Below are 25814 nucleotides of genomic sequence, written 5' to 3' on the forward strand. Positions count from 1 at the left end.
TTCTCCAGGATCTCCTTGCAGTATGTCCCAAATATTACATGGGACATATTTATACTAAAATGTATTATTGCATTGCTTGTCTGAAATTCAAATTTAATTAAGCATCCTGTATTTTTATTTGCTAAATCTTGCAACCTTACTTGTAGATGACATTTGAGCTGAGGCCTGAATGACCGGAAGGAAGTAGCCATGCAAAGGTTTAGGGAAATAATGATTCAGGCAGAAGGAACATTCAGCGAAAATGACCAGAGGGAGGAAGGTACAAATGAGGTAAAATAAGTAGGCAGGGACCAGATCACTCAAAATTCTGTAGGGATAGCAAAGAGTTTGAGTTTCTCTTTTTCTCCTTTAACCCTGAGAGTGATGATACGCTAGTGGAGTTTTCTGAGGGATGACAAGTTCTGATTGGTATTTGGCTGTTGGGTAGTCGGCCACTTTTGGAAGGGCTTAGAGGACAAATTCAGAAGATAATTAAACTTAAGCTTGCGTCATTGGCTTAGGAAGGGGCATCTACGTTTGCAGGCAGGACTCTTAAACCTAGGAGTTCTAGGCCGCAACTGGGTGGTTGCTACGGAGGGCAGCTTGGCGGTTGCTAGGGAGTGAGAGGGGCAGGGCTCGACGCTGGGCAATGTCTAAGAGGCGGGGTGGGGGCGGAGCTAAGAGTGCGGCGGCGCGCTCCTCGCGATCGCAGGAAGTCGCGCGGGGAAAGAAGAGTGCGAGCGGAAGTGACGTCGTCCCGCACACGCGGTCCAGCGTGGTTCGCGCGAGTTTCCTTGGTCCGCTTCGGGAAGTTACGAGCTTTTGTACCCCACGCAGGCCGAGCCCAACGGTCTGGTACCAGTCCTGTCGGCAAGATGGTGAAGCCCAAGTACAAAGGACGGAGCACTATCAACCCCTCTAATGCCAGCACAAATCCCGGTACGGGCGGCTGGGCTTGCGGAGGGTGGGGCTTTGAGGAAGCTTGGGGTTAGGGAACCCGAGTGGCCTTGCTTGGAGTGACTTCAAGCACTGTGGCCTTTGGGTATGAGAAGGGAGAAGGTGATTTCTTGTTCAGAGGCACTGAGGAGGACTGAGTCTTGCGCGCCTGTTAAGGGTAGATGCCGGGCACCAGGTCTGAAGCCGGGAAAGGGAACTCTCAGGCCTGGCAGCCTTGGGGAGTCTCCAAGGTGAGACTGGGAAGCTCAGAGTTGGAAGGGCACTTAAATTTGACCTTTTCTTGTTTTCCTGTGTGTCGGGTGTTGAAGCCCCTCCCCCAGTATAGGTCAGTCTTGTATGAGTACAGCTCAAGGAATTGCTAGAAGTAAGGTAGATAAAGTCAGATAAAAGTGATGTAGACCGACCCAACTGGCCTTTTATACTTGGCCACACTTGCCTGCCACCTTACCTTTGGCCGTTTAAATGAGAAAAGGACTGTAGATTTAGCTCTTGGGGTCGTCCAAGTGCATAGAAAACGTTACAGATAAGTAAATATAGTCAGGAAAGATGTTTTTGGAGATGTGTATGAATTTTGAGGTTCCACCACGGAGTGAACAAGATAGCCCTTGTGAGAGTCCTTGCCATTTGGGTTTAGTTAATCAAACATATTAAAATATGGCTTAAAGGTTTTGGTTTTAATTCATGTTGAATATTTTCCCTGGACTGCTGCTAAATTATTCAGTTTGTGTAGACTGGCATCTTACAGTATTAAGCCTGAAAAGGCCCTTAGAGATCATGATGTTATAGGCGAAGAGACTGAGCCAATATAGGGGAAGTGGCTTCTCACAGTTGACACCTTAGTGAGCTGAGCCACCAGTCCTGTGGTTTCAGCCTGTTTTCTACCGCCTGACTTCAGGAGTAGACAGGCGACTTGATGCTCAGTTGATAGTCACATCTGACTCTGCAACCCTGTGGACTGTAGCCCACCAGGGAAGGCATCCCCAAATGTGAAGCTAGTATTACTATGCTAGTTTGTCTTTCTCTTTCTCTCTGAGGTGTAAGGCAAAAATTACTGTCTATTTTTCTGTTGAATAAACTAAGATCAAGCATTAGGAAATTAAGAACCTGGTACATTGGGAACACTTAGGTATCAGAATCGTACAGAACTTTCACAGTGCTTTTCCTGGAGCAGGTACTCAGTATTTGTTCAACTGAGACCCAGACGTAGGCATCTTAGTGGTTAAGAGCAGAGATGGTGATCCAGTGCTTTTGTTCAAATTCTGTCTGTGCCATCTTTGTCTTTGTACAGGATGGCTGCCCACTGTGCCTCAGTTTCTTAACCTGCACAATGGGGATAATGTGTCCCTCCTTATAGGATTGTTGTATGGATTATAAGACGATGCCTCTAATATGGATAGCACAGTGCCATAACGAGTGCTCAGAAACATTACCTGTTACCATTTTCAAAACAGTCCTACGGAGGATTCAAGATTAGGTCAGCTTTGTCATACCATGTAGCTTCCAGGAATGATTCTGTTGGAGCAACACGTGGAGAAAGTGGAGATTTTGCACTGAGGTGGCAGCTTGCCTACTTTCAATGAACTGGTTGGTGTGCTTAAAGCAATGGCTATAGTTAGACTTGTTGGTTATCAAACAGTGTGCAGACTGCTCTTGTGTTTCCTAGATCGAGTGCAGGGAGCAGGAGGCCACAACATGAGGGACCGGGCCACAATTCGACGCCTGAATATGTACAGACAGAAGGAGCGCAGGTGAGCCTGGACACTGTTGTCCCCTCCCTCTTCCCTTCCTGCCCTGGACTTGTAGCTGCACCTGTGAAGCCCTTGATATTCCCACCCCCACTTTCCCCAAATAGGCACCCCCAAATGTGATACCAAGCCAGCATTGCTATCCTAATTTGTCCTTCTCTTTCTCTCTGAGATGTAAAGCAAGAATTACTGTCTACTTTGCTGTTGATTAAACTAAGATCAAACATTAAGAGATTAAGAAACTGGTACATTAGGAACAGTTATGTGTCAGAATCATACAGAATCTTCCTGATGCTTTGCCTGGAGCAGGCACTCAACATTTGTTCAGCTGAGCGTGTTTTCAAATACTGTTTTATATGATCAACTGTGAATTTTGAATTAGAGACATGGGTAGTGAGTGGTGAAATAGTGATCATGTCATAGTCCTTACCCTACAATAGCCCTGTTCCTCACAGCTTCGGCCTCCACAAATCGTGTGTTACATCTCAGGGTAAATGTCCATCAGATAGAAATCTGCTTTTCTTGAACAAAGCATATAGGGCAGTGTCATGAAAGCAGCCAAAAAAGTTGTTTTTTAAGGCCAGACTTTAGATTACCACGCTGTGGGACTTGAACACTCATCACAACTCTGAGTTCTGCTGAGGCAGCCTCGACCACAGGGACTTGCTGACTCTGACGTTTTGTGAGCTGGTCTTAATTTGTTTGGTGATTGGATTCTTCATCCGTTCCAAAAGATGTGTCTAAAACACAAAGTCAGTGAACTTAATCTGCTTTAGTCACCTACTCTGCAGTTTGTTTTAAAATTTCGAGTTCCAGCATAAATCACCCTCTACTCAAAATTCATTTAAACCAGCCTTTAAATGAGTATCCTAAAAAGGCTCAAGTATGTGACTTTTTATTTAAAAGCAAACAGTAAACAGATTTTTAAACACGGGCATTAGTTGTTATTCATCGAGCAAAAATCATTACATGCTCTGTTGCAAGAGGTTAAATGGCTTGGGGCCATCTATTTTGAATGTTGAAGGACTTTTTGTTTACCAAAATCTGTATTTCATGATCATTTAAAACCAGGAAAGTGGCAGGGGGGTGGGTAGTGGGGGGAAGAGGTCCTTTTGTTGGAAAGGGTATTCTGTAAACCGAAATTTGCCCTTGTCTTTCTTCTGTCCTCAACCCATATCTTTTGTTTCCTTCATTTAGGAACAGCCGTGGTAAAGTGATTAAGCCTCTGCAGTATCAGTCAACGGTGGCTTCTGGCACAGTGGCAAGAGTGGAACCAAACATTAAGTGGTTTGGTGAGTGTGATCCTCTGCTACTTTTGCCTTAGAAAATGTGCACTGTGTGGGAAAGGGTAGAATGTTCAGGTGTCTAAAAGGTGTTGGGGTTTTGGGAAACTGTCAAGGACAGTGTGAGAAAGGAATGAGATAAGAAGCCCCTGCCATGGGAAAAATGCAGAGAAAAGTGGTACCGGTGGCTTTCATAAATGGCTTCCTCTTTTGACAAGAGCTCATCATTGTTCTCTGAGAGTGAACCTCTTAGACAGACGAGATCATCCTTAATGACTAGCATTCACAGATCTCGGAGCGCTCCTGTGTTCCTCTTCTAATTTCTGATCGCCTGGAGAGATGCCTGTTTGGGAGGTGCTTTGAGGTGTGTCTGTGCCTTTAGCCTGGAGTTCCTCTGAAACCCTTTATCTCAGTGCAGTTGTGTTTGGGCTGAGTGACAGTCAAAGGACCTCTTAGTCCTTCCCGGGAGCGAGTAGCTGGCTCCAGAGGCAGTGGGGAGGCAGGGTTTCTTCCTTTGGAAACCCCACGTTCATCTCCGTTGGGGCTCTCAGCCTTTCCCTCAGCGCTGCCAGCTGTATGGACATGTCAGGGGGCCTGGCATTGTTTGCCTGGTGTTTGAACTGTCCTTGAACATCTCGAAACATCTCTGGGTGGGACGGGTATCCCCTAGAAAACTGCAGCACAGGAAAGTGTCCTAGAGAAGAGGCCTTTAGCACGTGGCAAGGTCCTGTGACTCTAGATCCAGACCTCCTGGGTGCGAGTCCTCATTCTACCCTGTCTGGGACCGTGAGCAAGTTCTTAAGGGTGCTTGTCAGTTTTCCGTCTGCAAAATGAAGACAGAAAGAGCACCTGTTTTGTAGGTCTGCTGTGGTAATTGAGTGGGTTAACAGGTGATGAATAAGTGTCTAGAATAGCGCCCAGCAAGCCGTGCAGTAGGAGCATTAGCTGCTGTCGCTGTCGCCATCCCCCTGGCGTGGTCTTCCCCTGGGGTTTGGCATGTGTGCCGCAGTGTGCCTTTGAGTCTCACACTTCCAAGTCTCTCACTTCCAAGGTGTGCTCCGGGAGGTGTTACCTAGTTTTATTTTGTTTCCTTGCAGGGCTTGGTTGGTTACTGTAAAAGTTCCTTCAAGCTTTCTTAATCAAAACAGGAGCTATGACTCTTAGGAGGTGCTGTGCTGGGATTCTCTGCGTACACTACCTGATCAGCTGTGATTGGCTCCAAATTTCTTTGCCACGTCTAGCCAGAAGTGGGGCATCTGTCAAATCTCAGTTCCATTCAGTGATGTTAATTTTTCAGTTTTGTCCAGTCAGGAAATTGGACTTGGAAAACCACTGAAACCCTTTGTGTGTCTGGGTTGGTGATTTAGTTCGTTGTATATGAGTGCAAGAGGCAGTTTTTGTGTTTTTTGGTTTTTTCCTTTTAAGTTTGAAAATGGCTTTAGGGTAGATGTGTCAGGTGTTCGGGTAAGTGAGGGCAGTTTAAAAATCTTGCCTTTCACTGTGTCACTGGGAAGATGGAGGCAAAAGCAATAAGGAGCAATTTATTAAACAGCAACATTCTTTTGTAAAACAGGAAATACACGTGTGATTAAGCAGTCATCATTACAAAAATTTCAAGAGGAAATGGACACAGTCTTGAAGGATCCATACAAAGTTGTCATGAAGCAAAGCAAGTTACCCATGTCTCTTCTCCATGATCGAATCCGGCCACATGTAAGACAGAGGGTGTCCCTGGCAGACAACACAGATCCCTCTCTACCATATTTAGCTCTTGCTTTTTCTATAGAGAATAGTGCCTGATGCAGTACTGGTGAGCTTTCTGAGACTTCTCCTTTCGCCGTTATTAAAGGTCTCACCTTTAGCATGAACTGAATTCTGTCAGAGAGGTTCGATAGCATGGTGGACCAGAGTACAGGCCTGACTTTTAACCTTTTTGCTGTGGCCCTTTCTGTGGCCTTGGGTGTCTCTGTGAGCTTCCACTTTCCTGGGTGATTGGATGCAGATGAAAAATCCACTAAGGCTCTTGGCACAAAGCAAGCACTTAGGCCGCCACTTAATTAGAGCTAAATAGATCATGGCTCGGAGAAGGCAATGGCACCCCACTCCAGTACTCTTGCCGGGAAAATCCCATGGATGGAGGAGCCTGGTAGGCTGTAGTCCATGGGGTCTCAAAGAGTCGGACACGACTGAAGCGACTTAGTAGCAGCAGCGGCAGCAGATCATGGCTATCACCAATACCATTTTTAAAAGTTTTTGCAGGCAAACTGGTTTAAGTGGTAATTGCATCAAACTTTGGGGAAATGTAGAATTAGGACTGGGTTGGTAGGAAAGGAGACTTTGGTGTTGAGTACTTTCAGCTTCAGTGAGTTCCTTGAAGAGTCTCGTCCCCTGAAGGAAAGGGTACTTGTCAGATTGGTTGTTAAAATTGATGAAGTTCAAAGTGCAGTAAGGACTGAATCTGGCTCGAGTGGAGTGAGTTTCACAGGGAACCAGAGAAGTGGCCTAAAGCTTGCCTGCACGTTTTTACATGAACTGAATAGTAATTTCCCCAAATATCCATCAGTTACAGCACAGAGCTTCGGTTCCAGCATCAGGAGGGGAAGAAAACATTGACATACATACAAGAATTAAACAGTTCAAAGAGAAGTGTTTACTTGCAGAACAGAATAAAACCCAGGGCCTGGTTATTGCCTCGGGTTTTGTCAGTTACACTTTGTTCTATGATGGACTAGAAGAATGGCACCTATTAGCAGAGTGACTGTTTTCTGTCAGGGAAACACATGGGTGTAATTCGTGAAACACAGACAAGTTGCTCATTTCTCTTGTTCTCTCTGTCTGTTCTCCCTAAAGCCATCTTTTAACAAACTGTTGAGTCCTGTTTATGAGAAGAACAGAGAAGCTCTATTGTGGATTTATTGCTTTGTTGCACATGCCAGTTGTTCGGTGTTTTTAAAATGCAGTGTGTAAATGTCTGGTGGTGAAGATCGGAGGGCCCGTGGCTGCAGCGGCCAGCTTGTATTTTGGTGCAGGTACTCAGAGTAACTGGCAAGTTTCCTGCTCTGGCCTTGACAAACCTTGCGTGTGTTTGTGTGTGCTCAGTCGCTCAGTCATGTCTGACTCTGAGACCCCGTGGACTACAGCCCTCCAGGCTCCTCTGTCCAAGGGATTTCCCAGGCAAGAATATTGGAGTGGGTTACCATTTCCTTCTACAGGGGATCTTCCCAGCCCAGGGATCAAACTCAAGTCTGTTGCATCTCGTGCATTGGCAAGTGGCTTCTTTGCCACTGCACCACCGCAGTGTCCATGCTCAGTATAAAATCTGATTCTGAGATGTGCCGCACAGTGCAGCCCAGGCCCGTGGACAGGAGCCTGGCAGACTGGCGTCCATGGAGTTGCACAGAGTCGAGCGTGACTGAGCTCACACACGCACGCACATACGTAGTCAAATCAGATGTACTTTTAACTTTTGCACATTCACCTATATGTGCATAATAATTACTATGTTTCTATAGCAATACTACAGTCAAAATACTGTAATGTACTTTGTGTATTTTATTGTACCCTGCATATCACTACATTGTACTTCCTGAGGTATAGGTTTACAGACACAGATCCAGGTGTACTGTATTTTATAGGCTAAGAGATTTTTAAGGATAATTTTGGTCATAATTTTCCCAGTGACTTTAGAACCTAGTTTTCATGTGAAGTGTGACTGTTTTGTGTGGGGATGTTCCCTTGTTGGAGTGTAGTGAGTAAAAGTAAACCAAGAGATGGGTTAGAGACTCTGAGAAAATGATAATATCTTAAGGATCTTTAGGAGTTGGAGGGGATTCTGTTTAGAAGCCATGGGGTTGTTTTGTCTTCTGAATTTAGTAGCTGGTGCTTATACAGGAGCCTATACTGAGGACAGAAGGTGATTTTTTTTTAAAAACGGAGAATATTCTCTGCTGGCTATTAATAACATACTGTTATGTGATAGATCCTAACCCAGACTGTGACTTTCATCCTGCTTCAAAAATTCCTCTGCTCGTAACTCCTTTATAGGCACATCAAATTCTAGTTAGGATCAGGTTCCTTTTATCACATCTAAACTATTATTTTGGAGTTTTGCTAGATGTTTTTCATCTGAAGACTTTCCATGTGCATTTAATAAAAAATGTTACCTAAATTAGGGAAAATGTTATCTGAAACTAAAATGCATCTTACAAAACAAGCAATTCCTTTTAGCCATGAAGGAAATTAACTTCCAGGAAAAAGTTGGCATTTACAGTTGGTTTAAAAAAAAAACACAAATTTGAGTATGATTGTCCTTGACAAAATCTGTGAATTTGGCGAATTTTATGCACTTGTTTGAAAACTTTAAGAGGAAAAGGGGGTTAGAAAAGAGAAGCTAATTTTCAGTTTTGTAGCCTTAATTACATTTGACTAAAAGTTTATGATAAATGAAATAAAGCTGAGTTTTGGCAAGTCTTACACACAGCTATTCATATTTGCTTTGATTATTTGTATTTTGTATTTCTCCAAGGAAGCTTACAGAACTTGAAGAAGAGGGGAACAAGTGTGTTTGCTATTTAAATAAGCATTTCTGATGAGAAGTCAGGCTGTATTCATGTTACATATTTTGGTATGGGTTGAGCTTTGTGAAAATGAGAGCAGAAAGCCTTTCCTGGGTAGGTTTTGAACTTTTTGCTTTTTCTCTGTGCTTTGTTTAGCATTACCTATAATTCTCCTTTCTCTTTAGAATGCAAAGGTGCACATCCTTGATACTGAAAGCTTCGAAACAACATTTGGCCCCAAAGCGCAGAGGAAGCGGCCAAATTTATTTGCAAGTGATATGCAGTCACTTATAGAAAATGCAGAAACATCCACTGAGAGCTATGACCAGGGCAAGGATCGTGACTTGGTAGCTGAAGACACTGGTGTGAGGTACTGTTTTGAAGTTCGTGCACATGTCAGCATTTGCTCTTTTGTAAAACAGATATCTTCTATACAGTTATTTACCTGCAAGAAGCTCAGTGACTTATCTCATAGATGGAGTTAGCCTCTTCCCTTATACTAGAAAAATTAGTGAAATTGGTTGGGGCCAGATGGAAGATAATTTAAGGTAGATGATTTACTATTGGCCTCTTAATCTCCCCAAATAAAAATAAGTGACACTTTCTTCGTAATAATAGCAGTATATTCTGTCACAGGCAATTTTTAAAAATATAGTTAAATTGGAAATGCAGTAGAAAGAAAAGAAGAACCCCTAATTCCACCACCTCTGTTGTTATTAATATTTTGGTGACTATCAGATCAGATCAGATCAGTCGCTCAGTCGTGTCCGACTTGTCACGACCCCATGAATTGCAGCACGCCAGGCCTCCCTGTCCATCACCAACTCCCGGAGTTCACCCAGACTCATGTCCATCGAGTCAGTGATGCCATCCAGCCATCTCATCCTCTGTCGTCCCCTTCTCCTCCTGCCCCCAATCCCTCCCAGTATCAGGGTCTTTTCCAGTGAATCAACTCTTCGCCTGAGGTGGCCAAAGTACTGGAGTTTCAGCTTTAGCATCATTCCTTCCAAAGAAATCCCAGGGCTGATCTCCTTCAGAATGTTTCACATCAGAGCAGGTTTTTGTCGTGGCCAGTTCCACGTTTGGAGATTTTATACTGTTCAAAGTTTTCCCCTGTGGTAGACAATTGTAGGGTAAAATGCTAGTGTGACTAGTTCTTTCTCATCCTGAATTGCCCCCCAAGGATAAATTCTTAGGGGAAAGGACAGTGTCCAAGAGTAGGCAGGTTTTTGATCGGTGGCTGCCCCATTGCCCTCCGGAAAGGGTCTTCCAGTCTGGCACTCCCGGTGCCCCCTCCCGCGTCCCTCAGGCACACTGGTGGAAATGTGCCGTCCCTGCATCAGCGCCACCGCCTTGGTGCTGTCCTCCACCCATCGCTAACCCTGGGACTCCTGGAGGTAAAGTCGAGCTACTTGAGACCAAGCAGGAAGAGGCAGCAAGTTCATTTTTTCCTAGAGCTTTTTGAACTTTGTATGTTTTTGCTGATTTGAATTTTTTCTACCTCAAAAAGGTACAGTCAGCAATAATGTTAGTTCTCAATCATATCCGACTCTTTGCAACCCCATGGACTGTAGCCCACCAGGCTCCTCTGTCCATGGAATTCTCTAGGCAAAAATACTGGAATGGATGGCCATTCCCTTCTCCAAGGGGTCTTCCCCACCCAGGAATTGAACCTGGGTCTCCAGCATTGCAGGCAGATTCTTTACTATCTGAGCCACCAGGGAAGCCCTCAGTCAGCAATAGGGGAAACATAAAACTATTTTTTTTGTGCCAGAGACATTGGGTAAATATCTTTGAGGCTAGTAAACAGATTCTCAACCTTACCAGCAAAGTTTCACTCTCTTTTGGAGCTGTGGCATGTGAATTACATTTCAGGTCCTGCTGATTGTCTTTTCATAATTCTCTGTGACAGACTGCCTAAATTATAGCTGCCTCTTAAAATTTTTTTTATATATATATTTATCATTTATGTTTGCTGCACTGGGTCTTGGTTGCTGCACTTGGCCTTTCTCTGGTGTGGCGAGTGGAGGCGTCTCTCTGGTTGCGGCGTGCAGGCTTCTCACTGTGGGGGCTTATCTCACTGTGGAGAATGGACTCTGGGGCACGCAGGCTTCAGTAGTTACAGCTCGTGGGCTCAGTAACTGTCACCTGGGCTTAGCTGCCCACAGCATGTGGGATCTTAGTTCCCCGATCAGGGGTTAAACTCACATCCCGTGCTTTGCAGGGCAGATTCTTAACCACTGGACCACCAGGGAAGTCCCACCACAGAGCTTTAAGTAGAGTTCCCTGTGCTATATGTAGGAGGTTCTCATGTCGTTATCTGTATTATACATAGTAGTATATATATGTCTATCCCAATCTCCCAGTTCATCCCACCCCCCTTTCCCTACTTGGTAACCATAAGTTTGTTTTCCACATCTGTGACTCTGTTTCTGCTTTGCAAATAAATTCATATGTACCATTTTTATAGATTCTATGCACAAGCAATATTACACAATATTTATCTCTTTCTGTCTTACTTCAGTCTGTATGACAGTCTCTGGGTACATCCACATCTCTGCATATGGCACTATTTTGTTCCTTTTTATGGCTGAGTAGTAGTCCATTGTATATATGTACCACATCTTCTTTATCTGTTCCTCTGTCAGTGGACATGGAGGTTGCTTCCACATCCTGGCTATTGTGGATAGTGCTGCATTGAATACTGAGGTTCATCCATCCTTTTGAATTACAATTTTCTCTAGATACATATTTTCTCTGTTCTCTAGATATATTTTCTCTGTTTTTTAGTTTTTTACGGAACCCACATACTGTTCTCCATAGTGGCTGTATCAATTTACATTTCCATGAACAGTGTCGGAGAGGTCCTTTTTCTCAAAACCCTCTCCAGCATTTATTTTTTGTAAACTTGTTGATGATGGCCATTCTGACTGGTGTGAGATATACCTCATTGTAGTTACAATTTGCATTTCTCTAATCATTACCAATGTTGATAACAACTAGTCCTGATACCCTGTTCCCTGAGCACGTGATTGATTTTTCCTTAAAATATCCTTTTAATCGTTATAGTGCATCAGTTGCTCACTTTGGTTGCTTTCTTATTTAGAAATGAAGCCCAAGAAGAGATATTTAAAAAGGGACAGTCTAAAAGAATATGGGGTGAGCTCTACAAGGTAAGACTTTAAAGTTTCTCTCATTGAGTGGTTCCTTTGGCCTTCATGATCTTATGTGAGAAAACAGACTTGGACCTACTGATGCTCTGTCCATCCATCCATCCTCTCTCCATGGAGAAACCAGGATGGATATGACTTTGCATATACTACTGTTGTTTTAGATAACTGCGTTTTTCTTTATTACTAACATAATAGTAACAGCCAGATTACATGGATTCATATATTCTCTGTTTGTATTGACATTTCTTTGGATTGCCTGCTAAAATGATATTCCTACTGAGATTTATTATATTTGTTAGAGCTGCATGAAAATTTTTAAATTCCTTAGTCCAGCCCTCTTGTTTTACAGAAGAGAATGCAGGTCTAGAAAGCTTGAGTACCTTCCCCAGCTCACCCAGGTGGTTGGTGCAGGAGGCTTTGTGTCTCCTGAGTCCTGGTCCAGTGCTATTCAACTAGCTGAGCTGAATTTGAGTAGTGTTCTCAGTAACAAAATCTTTCAAGTATAGTCACGTAATTAAACGGTAACATAATGAAATTAGTACCATGAAGGCAAACTAAATTTTTTAGCTTTTTGGTAAAATACATAACACTTATAACAGGAAACTTAGAGGTTTAAGAAATAAATGATTCTACTCACTATTGCATAGCAGTCGTGAAATAGACTGGTTTCATCCAAGCCAGTTCTGCTTGAAATTTTGACAAGTTTCAGATACCCACAGGATGAAAAACACTTTTTAGAATACTGACTACTGGGTTTTGCGATTGGCTACAACCTGCCCTCCTCCTAAGACTGTTGAGAGGTTATCCGTGTTATTGCTTTATTTTTCCCAGGTTCCCTTAAATGCCTTCTCGCTTTCATTTTGCCTTTGTACTACTGTAGCAAATCACTTTTTCTTCTTTGAATTTGCAGGTGATAGATTCCTCAGATGTTGTGGTTCAAGTTCTTGATGCTAGAGATCCAATGGGTACACGTTCCCCTCACATTGAGACTTACCTGAAAAAAGAGAAACCCTGGAAACATCTCATTTTTGTTCTTAACAAATGTGACCTTGTTCCAACCTGGGCAACGGTAAGTACAGCTGCTAATGCAAAACAGATAACCAAGGCCACGTGGCTCGTTATCCATGAATAAGTAGGTGTCGTGATTACTAGGATTTGGGGCAGCAGATAAAGTGTTGCACTGTTGAGGTTGTAGTTACTGAGGTGTCTTCACTGAGAGCAAAACTCAAATGGGCTTCATTGATGATGGGCAGTTACCTTTGATCCCTGATGGTTGGCAGTGGCACAGCCGCAGTGCCCACAGGAGGACTGGTGTGGGCCCTTTAGAAGGGGCGGCAGCTGCAGCCCCTGGCCCGTTTCACATTATGTTAGGTTAATTGCATTTAGTAACAGTGAAGGCATTTTGGGAATACTGTTTTGTGTTTATAAGACAAAAAACAGCATCAACTGTCATACTTGAAAAAATATTTCAAAGAGGTACAGCTAGCATTTTCCTTGGACAGCTGTGTATGTGAAGCACCGTCCTGCCATTCACTCTCTGGTTCTTCCTGTGCTGTAAATAAACAACTTCCAATTTACCAGCTTCTTTCTTGTCTCCCTTTAGAAACGATGGGTTGCCGTCCTCTCCCAGGATTACCCGACACTTGCTTTTCATGCGAGTCTTACTAATCCCTTTGGCAAAGGAGCGTTTATTCAGCTTCTGCGGCAGTTTGGAAAGGTATCGAAACCTGGCCTGCCCCTCCTGGAGTTGGAAGGCTGTGGGTTGGTGTGAGAAGTTCTCTTCCCAGAGTGTGTCTCACCTCCTACATCTTCTTGGTAGTGAGGATGGTGTGTTCCGGAGATGTAAACACTCACAGAGCCTCAGGGGATCCTCAGATGTTCTCTAGCTCAGCCTGTACCCCCTTCCCCGACGAACGTTGCTTTGCTTTCTGCCATGTCCCTGGAGTTGAATGGTCCACCCTCTGCTCGGGTTGATGACCTGCCCACTCCTAACACTGTCTCCACTCTGGGCTCCTGGGCCATGCATTCTCTCCCCTCTGCCTAGAAGGGACTCTGCTGGACTCCAGCCTCTGATCCCTGGTCAGATACTAGTTCCTCAGGGAGGCCCTGAAAGCAGACCTCCTCAAAATTTCCTGTTCTGCACCTGTGACTCTATATTCATGAGTTCAGTTCATCTTACCTGGCTTCTAACAAAGGATACATGACCTCTGTCCTACCCTTCCTTGCTTCCCAGAAGAAATTCATGGCTGTTACTTCTGGCATTTTCTTCCATGTTTTTGTACACACTTATGAGTTTAAATTGATGGTGGCGCCGAAGAATTGATGTTTTTGAACTGTGGTGTTGGAGAAGACTCTTGAGAGTCTCTTGCACTGCAAGGAGATCCAACCAGTCCATTCTAAAGGAGATCAGCCCTGGGATTTCTTTGGAAGGAATGATGCTAAAGCTGAAACTCCAGTACTTTGGCCACCTCATGCGAAGAGTTGACTCATTGGAAAAGACTCTGATGCTGGGAGGGATTGGGGGCAAGAGGAGAAGGGGACAACAGAGGATGAGATGGCTGGATGGCATCACTGACTCGATGGACATGAGTCTGAGTGAACTCCGGGAGTTGGTGATGGACAGGGAGGCCTGGCATGCTGCAATTCATGGGGTCGCAAAGAGTCGGACACGACTGAGCGACTGATCTGACTGATCTGATCTGATGAGTTTGTTTCTTCGTTCCCCACCCTGCTCAGTTTTATGTGTTTGTTAAGCTCCTGCTGTGGAAAATGAGAGTTAGGTTTCTTACCCCGTCCTCTCTCCCCACTTCCTGTGTCCTTGTACGGCATTTGGTTAAACTACTATTTGCTCAGTGTTTACAGTATTATGACTGAAGTGTCAGTCCCTGCTGATCCACAATGCTATGATTATAATTCCTTTCTAATAGGACCTTCAGTTTTATCTGGTGTTAAGTAGCTCCGCTTTGTCACTGATGTGTCACCAAATCCTTGATAGCGTGGAAACTTTCAGAGTGTCCAGCATCTCCCGTCCAGGTGGGGCCACATCCCAAACTGCTGCCGGGTCTTCCTGGGATCTTTCACCATCATCTGAGAATTCATATGGCTGTTTCCTGTGTTGACTCCCTTGTTCATTGAATCTCTTTTCTTTCTTGGTTTATTCCTTCTTTTTGATGAAATGTGTTTTCCAAAAGCTTTCTGAGGAAGAGTACTTTGGGGGAACATTTTTTTGAGACCTTGCCTTCTGCAAATTTCTTCATTCTACCCTCACACCATTTGTTCTTAGAATGTTGAAGGTACCACATTGAATCTTCTTTGTTTTTATTTTTGGCCTTGCCACGTGGCTTGTGGGGTTTTAGTTCCCCGACCAGGGAGCGAACCCATGCCCCTGCAGTGGGTGTGCAGAGTTCTAACCACTGCACTGCCAGGGAAGTCCCAATTGTTGAATTTTCTTTGCTTCAGTACATTTATGACATTTTGTCCAATTTTCTGGGCAGTTACCTTGATTCAGTCATTTAGTTCTTCTATCATGAAATGTTTTGCCTCTCCCTTTTAATGTTTAACTTCCGAAAGCTCTTATTTAACTCCCAGTCGCCCTCCCCGCTTTAACAGCCTGTTTTTGTTTCCTGGATTCACTGGCTTCTCTGTCTGAGGACGATGAGGATAGTGGTATTGGGGATTGTCCTCCACATTTTCCTGCACTGACACTGTCGCCTCCAGGTTGTGGTTTTCCTGTCTTTTCTACTAGAGTCACACTTGCAGTGTCTGCTTACTCTTGGTTCTCCATTCATGTTTAAGAGTGAGCCACCAAAAAAAAAAAGGCTATAGAAGCTTTATGCAGGGGGTAGGCTTGTTGAGAGGCTTTACCGTAGGGTGACTGGGAAGAAACAGAATTTTGTTGGAGGGCATTCTAGATGTTGCTCTCTGTAGGTCTATTCTTATTATTATTTTAGCTGCCCCATGCAGCATGCAGAATCTTGGATCCCTGACCAGGGATCAGACCTGTGCCCCTTGCAGTGGAAGTGCTGAGCCCTGTCCACTGACTCATCAAGGATGTCCCCGTCTGTAGATCTTACTCCTGGACCTGTGAGTTTCCCTAGAAGGGAGTCTTCCTGTCTCCAGCTTGGGGGTGTGTGGACTTAGTTGCCAGGATTCTAGGAGTGCAGTGGGAGTAGGGGCCTGGAGTTGCCCTATTCAGTATTTAGACGTTGAACACTTGCTTTCAGCAACTGTCATGTCTAAATCTAGGGTCCTTGTCAGGCCTGAAAATTAGGAATATTTTCAGACATACAGGGTTCCAAAACAGTTATTGTCTCCTAAGACTCCGGGGCAGAGAAGTTGGGACGCCTGTGCTGGGCAGGGGAAGGAGAGGTGTGACTGTCTGTACAGACAGTCCACTGGTCAGTCCTCTGGATTTGAGTCCCAGCCTTAGAGAGGACTGTACTGCCTGTTCCCAAGGCCTGTATTCACTGCATTTTGCAGTGTATTTGCTGCGTTTTTAGTTTTTCTACCTTTGCAGCCACGTAGCTTTCATATTTTGTAGTGGGTCAAGTTAGATACTGCTTTTTAACTGGTAATATTCTGTTAACATCACACATTAGTTTGTTTTGTCTCATCTCTAGCTCATGCTTCTGTTTTATGTGTTTGGCTCTCTGGGGACCAGGCATGGGGGTGGAGGGGATGTGAATTCACACTGCTATTGGCTCTGTGGGTGTGAGGGTGTGTGTGTGAATTCTCACTGCTGTGGTTCTAGGGGGTTTGTGGAGGGAGTGAGGCAATCATGGATGTTCAGTCCTCTGTCTCTAGTCAGAAGCCCCCATTGATTTGTAGACTGTTCTTGAGCTCTGCCTCCTTGAGACTCTCATCCAGCTATCTAGCTTTTGAGACTGCCTTTCTTTTCTTTTGCCGTTTGTCTTTGGCAGTGAAAATGCAAAATGTGGTATGCAGAGAAGAGGAGGGGTGGGTCATGGGATTGGTACATCTGCTAAGGTTCTCCCTGAAGACATTGTATCAGTGGACAGCATTCTTCTAAACTGATGACTAACGAGCTGTTTCTTTCTTTGTTTCTCAGCCTACATACTTTCAACCTTAAAACATTCAAGAATAGCCTCACATGAGTGACTGAGGCGCCGACTCACCTCTGATTTATTAATGAGGATGTGTATGCAGCCCACTCAGAATAGGCTGGTGGTGCGTGTCTGGGCTTTAAACCAAGTCGCGTCGGTAGTTTTGTACTGTATTCTTTATGGCAGCAAAGGAACACAACCTGTTTGTCCCAGGACGCTCACTCTGGTGTGTGTGGCGTGTATTCATTTCTTTGAACAGTTGCACACCGACAAGAAGCAGATCAGTGTGGGGTTCATTGGCTATCCAAACGTTGGCAAGAGCTCTGTGATAAACACACTGCGCTCCAAGAAGGTCTGCAACGTGGCCCCCATCGCAGGTGAAACAAAGGTACATCTGGCTCAAGGGGTCTTATTTACTCTGACTTATTTCCCACGGAGGGTGGTAATTCAGGACACGGACATGTCTGTCTGCCTCTCTCGGATGAAGATTTCCGCTGGGAGTTTGGCCTCCTTGTCGCAGGTGGCGATGTCCTGGAGCTGTGTCTGCCCTTTTGATAAGACTAAGAGTACTCTGTGCGCCACTGCCTGCTTTTGCCATGGTTTGCTGTGTGCCACTTGAGTCTTGTTTTCTTGTCACTCCAACCTTTTGCTTTGATAAACAAAACTAGAGAAAATTTGGTGTCTGGCTTAAGAAAGAAAATTCAAGTTTAAGATAGACTGTGTTGGGTAGGGGGCCTGCCCTGGAACACGGAGTGTGGGGTGCAGCATGGTTCTGCTGAAAGGAACTGGGGCCAAGCAGCGTGAAGCTTCCAGAAGCACTTTTAGAGACGTCAGAGAAAGCTTTACTGGACGTCATTGCACAATCCTGGATGGAGAGCCTGCCTCTGCATTATTTTTAGACGCTTAGCTGATGGAAACTATAGTTTATGCCTCGTGGAAGTGCCTCGTGCGTGGCATACAGAGGAGGGGCTTTGGAGCTTCATTACCTAGCAGGCTGCTGCTCTATGACCACCTCCGTACCTGACCCCCAGCCCCAGCCCCCTCTCTTGTTCGGTGAGCATCAGGGCTTCGTGAAACCCCTCCGGGACTGACCCGGAGCAGTCAGAAACGGAAGTCTCTGCTTTTAGGTCTGGCAGTACATTACCTTGATGCGTCGGATCTTCCTCATCGACTGTCCGGGTGTGGTTTACCCCTCCGAGGACTCGGAGACGGACATTGTGCTGAAAGGAGTCGTGAGTATTTTGGTCCCGGGAGGCTCTTTGTTTGCCTTTGAGGGGAGCGTGCTGTGGGGAGCTCTGGAGACCTCTGCTTTTTACTCATTCAGCAGGCAGCTTGGGGTCAGCCTGTCTGGCCAGACTAGAGGAACATGACACTGAACAGGGCGGCCTCTCTGTTCCACTTCAGCCTGTTTGAGGATGCTGAAGGGCATATCTGGTCAACGTCATCCCACAAGAGCGTTTGTCGTTTACACACGGGATCCAGAGGGAAGCAGGGCCTGTTTATGTTTAGCAATAATTCATCTTCGTGGGTTTATGGATTGAGTCATTTTGGAACTCGGTCATTTCCTCACTTGTTTCTGAAGACAACCGAGAGCTTTAAATGATTCCACTTAACCTTTGCCAGTGTTTCTGGCTATATACATCCTGGACGGTTCCTCCCCTCCTTCCTTAAACTATTTATCCCCTTCTCTTTGTGTCCTGGAATCGGCAGACTTTTAACCATTTCTGCAAGTCAGTAGCACAAAGCATTCTGAGTTTAAGGTGCTTGCGGAAGCCGTGCCATCCGTTTGTGGTGAGCCGGATTAGAGCCAGATTAGAGCGGGGTTCCGGGTTCCCGGCTGCGGTTGGCTCTCCATGGCGCTCCTTCCAGCCAACCATGTCTCATCACCTCCGGGCTCGAGTGCTTTGAGGCGTTGAAATCTATTTTCAGACATGACTACAAAGAGCACGCGGAGCTTCACTCTTTCCATACTGAAGTTTGTAAGCAGGAGCTTTCCCTTCAACATTTAGGTTCAAGTTGAAAAAATTAAGACTCCTGAAGACCACATTGGTGCTGTACTTGAACGAGCAAAACCAGAATATATCAGCAAGACATACAAGATTGATTCTTGGGAGAACACTGAGGACTTTCTGGAGAAGCTAGCTTTCCGGACAGGGAAGTTATTAAAGGTGAGCCAAGGTTTGTGAGAATTCAGACTGGGACCTGCTTCAGGCCTGTGTGCACAATGTGTGGTGTGGACCTTTTTTTTTTGATACATGTGTGTGAGCAGTGTGAAGTATGAACCTCGGCAAGGTGGTGACTGACAGCTGGGACAGCGACGTGCCACCAAAGCGGGAGGCGGCTTGGTTGTTTGAATCGGGCATCTTTCTGCAATGTTTCAGGGTGGAGAGCCCGACCTGCGGACTGTGGGGAAGATGGTCCTCAATGACTGGCAGAGGGGCCGAATTCCTTTCTTTGTCAAGCCGCCCAATGCAGAACCCCCAGCAGCCCCCGAGGTAAGACAAGGGTGGACCCACCTCTCTGGAAGTGGGGTTACTGACCCGCATGTCTTTGGACTGCAGTCATCTTCCTTTGGGGTATAACTTTGAACTGCAGTGTCTCCCCAGGTGCCACTGGCTGTGACCTTGTGGGGGGTTACCTGGAAGTAGAGGTGTGATAGGAGACTGCGTGTAAATGCCAGTCTTCAGGGCTTTGAAGGAGGAGAGCTCATTACATGCGAGTGCTCGCTTACAGCTTCAATGTCTAGTCTTCTGCTGGAAGAACAGAGACGTTTCCAAGGTTTGTTTTGTTTCACAAGCCCAGCCAGGTGCTGGGCACTGGGAGCACGGGATTAGATAGCATGGTCCTTGCCCTCAGGAATCGCGTGATCAGGCGGGAAAGGAGAGTGGTACAGTGGATGCTCAGGGAAAGTCTTACGTCTGGGGGCTCTGAGCTACCCTGAGAAGCTTCCCAACCATTCCATGTCTCTCTCCCGGCAGTGGGCTGCGCAAGACTCCAACTTGGGCACTTTGGTTTTCTATTTCTAGGGTCTTCTTCAGAGCTCAGCCAAGTCTCTTGAAGAGATGGCTTTAAGTTTTGCTTCATGCCAGTCTTTGGGGTCCATATTTCTCTTATATCCTCTCACTTGGCTCCAGTCCCAGAGTTTCCATTGTCAGCTAGAAATTTCCGTTTGAATATTTTCTCCAGCATTTCAAAATCAACATACCTGAAACTGATGTTACTCAACCTTTTCTCCTCTCCCCCTAAATCCACCAGACAACCAGTACTGCAGGACAGGGCCCTGCCCTCCTGTACACGCGCACACACACATGTCCATGTCCATGTGCCAGTGGAGGGGTCCATGTGCCAGTGGAGGTGTTTGCTGATCCCAGATAGGCTTCATCTTTCTGTACCTGTTATGCAAGCTCCGGACACCAGCTGGGTAACTGCCAGAGTTAGTGCACACTGCACAGGTTAAGGGCTGAAATCCCACAAGACTGCCCCCACTTCATGTGCCAGGATAGATGGCGTTCTCAGGCTACCCACACATCTGCCCAGCTGACTACGAATTCAGGGCTTCCCATGTGTGATCATTTGCTGAAAGGACTTGCAGAACTCAGGAAAGTGATTTGCTTGTGATTACTGGTTTGTTATAAAAAATATAAGACAGGAATAGCCGAATGTCAGGTGCATAGGGCACCTATGGGGTGGAGGGTGGCATGGAGTGTCCACACCCTCTCCAGGCAGGCCACGCTCTCAGCACGTCAGGGTGCTCACCAGCCCAGAGGCTTCCTTACACAGGTGCAGTTGACAGGCTCAGTAGCCGTCAGTGATTGAACTCAATTTCCAGCCTTGTCAGCAGTTGCTTGGGATCGGTGGCCGCTCCTAGTCTGAAGCTGGGTCCTAGCACGGTTATCTCACTAGCGTTAACTGAATTGGGGCAGAGGGACTTACTAAGAATAACAAGAGACACCAAAGGTTTTAGGAACTCTTGTGCCAGGAACTGGGGGTCAAAGGCCAAATGCATATTTTTATTACACTATTGGAAGACACGTAGTACACAGATAAATATGTGATGTCAGGATGTACCGATTGCCATGAGGGAAACTAAACCAGGTTGAGGGTTTGTGGGAGACAGGAGTGCTTTGTAAGTGAGGTGGTTAGGGATGGCCTCTGGGGAAGGGGCCTTTTAGGGGAGACCTTGGTAACCTGAAGCAGGAGCTCCATGGATGTCACAGAAGAGGTTCCAGGTGTCGGGAGCGGTATCCCCTAACAGCTGAGGCAAGGGGAGCCCGATGTGCCCTGGTTCTGGAGGGCGGCCACAGGGTGGGCAGCACTGTGGCTGGTGGGGCTGAGGCCTCTGGCCCAAGGAGACCATCTTTGCCCCCATGTGACCCTGTGTGGAAACGGTGGGGTTTTCTCTAACTCTTCCTCCATGTCTAGCTGTTAAGTTGAGACAGTCAGTTTTCCCCGCTCTGTGACTTGCCCTTCTCTCTTTTTGGTGGTGGCAGAAACTCCCTTGAGAATCCCAAAGCTAAAAATCTACCTCAACAGAAAAACATGAAAGCATATGTAGGAATTTTGTATACTGTTTCCTGAATTTCATGGATTCCTGATGTATTTAGTGCTTTGTGCAGCCACCTCGCCTTTGGAAAATCCCATGGGTTCTTCCAGCCTCAGCTCTGAGTGCCCAGTGACACTACATGAGGCCTCACACTGCCAGCCCACGTTTCCCTCTGCCCCTTCCCCAAAACATGCCTGGCATCTAAGTGTTCGCCACCTCAGGGCTGGTTCTGAACCTTCCGTTTCCTCCCACTCCTCTTGCGCAGCGCTTCATCGGTGCCTCTCCTCCACCCTCAGCACTTTCTAAACTAGCACCTCCTGGGCCCTCAGCGTTCTGTTGGGCCTCCATTCTTCCCCTGGGGTGTGTGCTCCCTGGGGACGTGCTTTCTCAGCAGCCCTGATCCTTCAGTCCTCAGGGATGGTGTAGGCAACCTCCTGTGTCCACAGTGTCTAGTGGTTTTGGTTTTGATGGCTGAGTACTCTTGAGTTGATGCACCCTTTTGGAGCGTAGCTGTATTCCTCTCATCCTCTATGCTGGGTTCAGGGCTTAGTGCACATTGACTAAATGCTACATTAACAACATGACTGAGACGTGCATGTTTTTTTGACACTTTGCCTTGGTCCTGAGAAGAGGCCTGCATTGTTTGAGAGCATGATGTGTAAGTTCAGAAATTCAGCAGGGACTTCTGCGCAGTATTATAAATTGGGAAAATTTTTTGAAAAAGAAGAGATACAAGTATATGTGTAACTGAATCACTCGGTTCTACACCTGAAACTAACACAACACCGTTAATCAACTGTACTCCAATGTAACAAAATAAAAAAAGAAATTGAGTTTTCATTTTCCGATTCCATTTCTCTTCCACCCCCACCCTTCTGTCCTGATTAGCTTCCATCCTCCTCATCTTTGGAAGTTGCTGCAGAAACAACCCAGAACAACCCAGGAGAGAAAGACACAGAAACAGTAGGTGAGGAGTCGGAATCCATCCTCAAGAAGGAAAAAGAGGAGCCCCGGCACTGTGGCATCGATTCAGAAATGCAGCAGATTCTGGCGCGGGTCCGGCAGAACTTTGGCAAGATCAACGTTGCGCCTCAGTTTTCTGGGGATGATCTGGTTCCTCTGGAGATGTCCGATATCGATGATGAGCTGGAGAGCCTTTCTGCGGAGAGGGAGGAGGAGGAGGAGGAACAGGAGTACCCAGGAGACGATGAGGACGAGTCTTATGCAGAGTCCGAGGAGGAACACGTGGGACGCACCACTAAGGCCGTTATTCAAGCCCTGGATGAAAAGATTGCCAAGTACCAGAGGTTTTTAAACAAAGCCAAAGCTAAGAAGTTTTCAGCAATCAGGTAGTGTCCTCTTGATCTCACAGATTGCTGTGCGCTTATTCATTTTCCCAGAAACTTGCCATAAGGAGTTTTTTATAGGGTAGGGGAAGGTGTTGCTATACATTTTTTAAATGTACAGCTGCCTGAACCTTGAGAAGCGTAGTGGTTGGGTCTTTTACAAATGTCCAGGGGCTGCAGAAATGGTGTTGCTTCTACCAGTGGCGTTAACCACATGAAGAGGAGCAGGTTTCTTTCATCTGGGAGCTTGTCAGCATCCTCACGTTTGTGTGGGCTGTGGGCAGTGGAGGGAAATGTCAGACGGTTTCATTATCTGACTCTTCCCTTTTAGGATATCCAAGGGACTGAGTGAAATGGTTTTTGCAAAATCCGAAGGACAAAAAAAAAGAAAAGCTGAAGAAGATGTAGATGATACAGGTACAGTTAAATTACTGAAATCAGGTAGATGCGATATACATCTTCAAAACTTTGGGAAATTTAAGTTTCATCTCGGGAATTATCTTTTGTACTGTCATCCTGATAGTTATCATATCTGGCAAATTATCTTGGTTCCACTTACTATTTATCACACAAATTGTCTTTATCTTTTTTTAAAAACATCTTTTATGGCTGCTTTGGGTCTTCATTGCTGCTATTAGGCTCTCCCTAGTTGTGGCGAGCGGTGGCTCCTCATCGTTGCAATGCACAGGTTCTCATTTTGATGGTTTCTGTTGTTGTAGAGCTCCAGCTCAGTAGTTGTGGTGCAAGGCTTAATTGCCGCATGGCCTGTGGGATCCTCCCAGATCAGGGATTGAACCCTTCAACCCAGTCGTGTCCAATTCTGTGAACCCATGGACTATACTGTCCATGGAATTCTCCAGGACAGAATACTGGAGAGGGTAGCCTTTCCCTTCTCCAGGGGATCTTCCCAGCCCAGGGATCATACTCAGGTCTCCCGCATTGCAGGCAGATTCTTTACCAGCTGAACCACAAGGGAAAAGCCCAGCAGTACTGGAGTGGGTAGCTTATCCCTTCTCCAGTGGATCTTCCTGACCTAGGAATCCAACGGGTCTTGTGCACTGCGGGCGGATTCTTTACCAACTGAGCTCTCAGGGGAGTCCTTATCGTGTTTTTATTCTGCACATTTCTTGGGGTTAAATTGGTAATTCAAGAAACTTCCTCTAAAAAGAATACATTTTTAAACTTGGAATCTAAGGGTGGATCCAAAGACAGATTTTCTTCGGGCGGGCAGATGGTTCATATATTTATTCTTTATGCAGTCATTCTAATAACTTCTACATCGAGTATGTTTTCAAGATAAACTGGAGGCCTGGGAGCACACCCCCACCCCTGCCCCCGATCTGGCAGCCTCCTGGCCTCGTCCTGATTTTATCCGTGTTTCACACCACTCTGTGTTCACACCGGCCTTCTGCCTTCCTCCTCCAGCATATCAAGCTCATTCCCACTTTAGGATTCACAGGCACATTTTAAATTAAAAATTCCCATTTCTTTTCTGTGTGTGTTCGTGTTTCGTTTCCAGCACCTCCCAAAAAGGGAAAGAAGAGGAAGGCCCAGAGGGAAGAGGAGCAGCCAGACAAAACTCGCAGGACGCTTACATCTAAGGAGGCACGTGTTTTGGTCTTCAGCATCACCCAGTATAGAGTAGAGCGGGGAAGTCCATTTCTTACAACTCACACTTTATGAAATTAATGCTCTAGAGTTTAAGTCAAGGAACCCCAGTCCTAAGTGACCTGGTTGGGGTCAGTGAAATAGGATCAAGAGTTGACCTTGACTGCATGAAGGTCAGCTGAATGTATGTCTTGTTTCAAGAATGCCAATCAGTGTCCTCAAACTCGCGGACTGCTATTGGAAAGAATGCTGGGTTTACGTGGCCTCAGGGAAATGACACATGACAAGCCGAGTTGTGTAGGCAGACAGATGGCTGCCGTCCGTGAAGCTCAGCTCTGTAACCAGGCTCTCGAGAGCTGGAGGGTCCCCTTTGGGAGGTGGCGAGCTTGTAATGAGTGTCCAGCCTTAGACCCGAGGACCACTTGGCAGGAGTGCAGAGAAAAGATTCGGGCGTTGGCTGAGGGTTGGGCCGCATCACAGCCTGTCACTCGGAGTTGTCACAAGCTACAGAGGAGGTGCAGGCTTGAGTCTGGGAGGTGAAGCCGCCCTCGTCCGTGCTGCCGCCAGTACTCGTGGGAGCCGCGTGGGAACGGAGCACAGAGAAACAGAGGGGCCTCTTTATGCCTTCCAGCATTTGTTTGATTGGTTTTTTTCCCCTCTTGGTGTGTGTGCCATTTTTTACAGAGGAGGCGAGAAGCACGGCAGCAGCGATCTAGAAAAGTCGGCGTACGCTACTATGAAACACACAACGTGAAGAATAGGAACAGGAACAAAAAGAAGACCACCGACTCAGAAGGGCAGAAACACAGACACAAGAAAGCCAAACATAAGCAGTAACGTGTTAAAAGTTGTCTATTAAATTATATGAAGATTCACAACTAGAAACTGTTCATTTTCTTCATGCCCAGTTGGCATTTCAAAGGCCATGATGCATCTGTTCTGAGATTGGACAGTTGAAACCACCCACCAGTACTAGTGAGAGTAAAGAGAACTCCTCACCCCCGAGGATTTCAGTGATGGAGTCCACTCGAACTCCTGACGAATGAGTTAGTCCTCTGAGTCCTAAGAGTATAACCCTGGCATGAAACAGGGGTCTGACAGAAACAGGGCCGAGGTCTAGAAAAGACGGAGTGTGGTATTTATTTTGTACTAGCAATGAGCGGTTTAGTTTGGAATAGAACTGTTTTTTGTTTTAATATTATGGATGTTGTGTACAGAGCCTAGGCTTTAAAATACGAAGAAAAGGCCACAGCAGCTTGCAGTGTTCCTCATTGGGTCTGTTAGGAGAACCCAGTTAGGACATGACTGCTTTACAGTCAAGGAGTTGTGGATCTAGAACATCTCCGTGACCACAGCTCTTTCCCATGAAGATAACGGAGCACAGACAGGCTGTTTTAGTGGAATCTGGGGGCTGGTGCCTTGGGACACCTGGATGAGGGCAAAAGCTGTGACTTTAGATTTGAGATGAAAGTATAGAGGGCTTGTTGGACTCAGTGGAACACAGCTCTTCTTGTTGGCCTGCAGTTCTCTGAGGGAGCCTGGAAGCCCTCGCCAGACAGGC

General features: G+C 46.0%; 1 protein-coding gene across 2 annotated transcripts; it reads left to right on the top strand.

Annotated features, from left to right (window-relative positions):
• The first annotated feature begins 696 nt into the window (after positions 1–696).
• GNL2 (G protein nucleolar 2) lies at positions 697–25134 on the top strand. 2 transcript variants are annotated; one of them, XM_006077566.4, is made up of 16 exons: positions 697–918; positions 2600–2684; positions 3879–3973; positions 5538–5677; positions 8706–8890; positions 11627–11693; positions 12604–12762; positions 13297–13410; positions 17016–17144; positions 17884–17988; positions 18766–18924; positions 19138–19251; positions 22188–22648; positions 22977–23062; positions 24165–24250; positions 24938–25134. In XM_006077566.4, exons 1-16 carry the CDS (start codon positions 855–857, stop codon positions 25088–25090), a joined length of 2202 nt encoding a protein of 733 aa, XP_006077628.4. In that variant the 5' UTR covers positions 697–854; the 3' UTR covers positions 25091–25134. The 2 variants fall into 2 exon arrangements, with proteins under 2 accessions (XP_006077628.4, XP_044801174.2); XM_044945239.2 differs by lacking the exons at positions 697–918; positions 5538–5677 and having other exon boundaries at positions 2667–2684.
• Positions 25135–25814: the final 680 nt, after the last annotated feature.

Source organism: Bubalus bubalis, chromosome 6, assembly GCF_019923935.1.
Source record: "Bubalus bubalis isolate 160015118507 breed Murrah chromosome 6, NDDB_SH_1, whole genome shotgun sequence".
Lineage (NCBI taxonomy): Eukaryota > Metazoa > Chordata > Mammalia > Artiodactyla > Bovidae > Bubalus > Bubalus bubalis.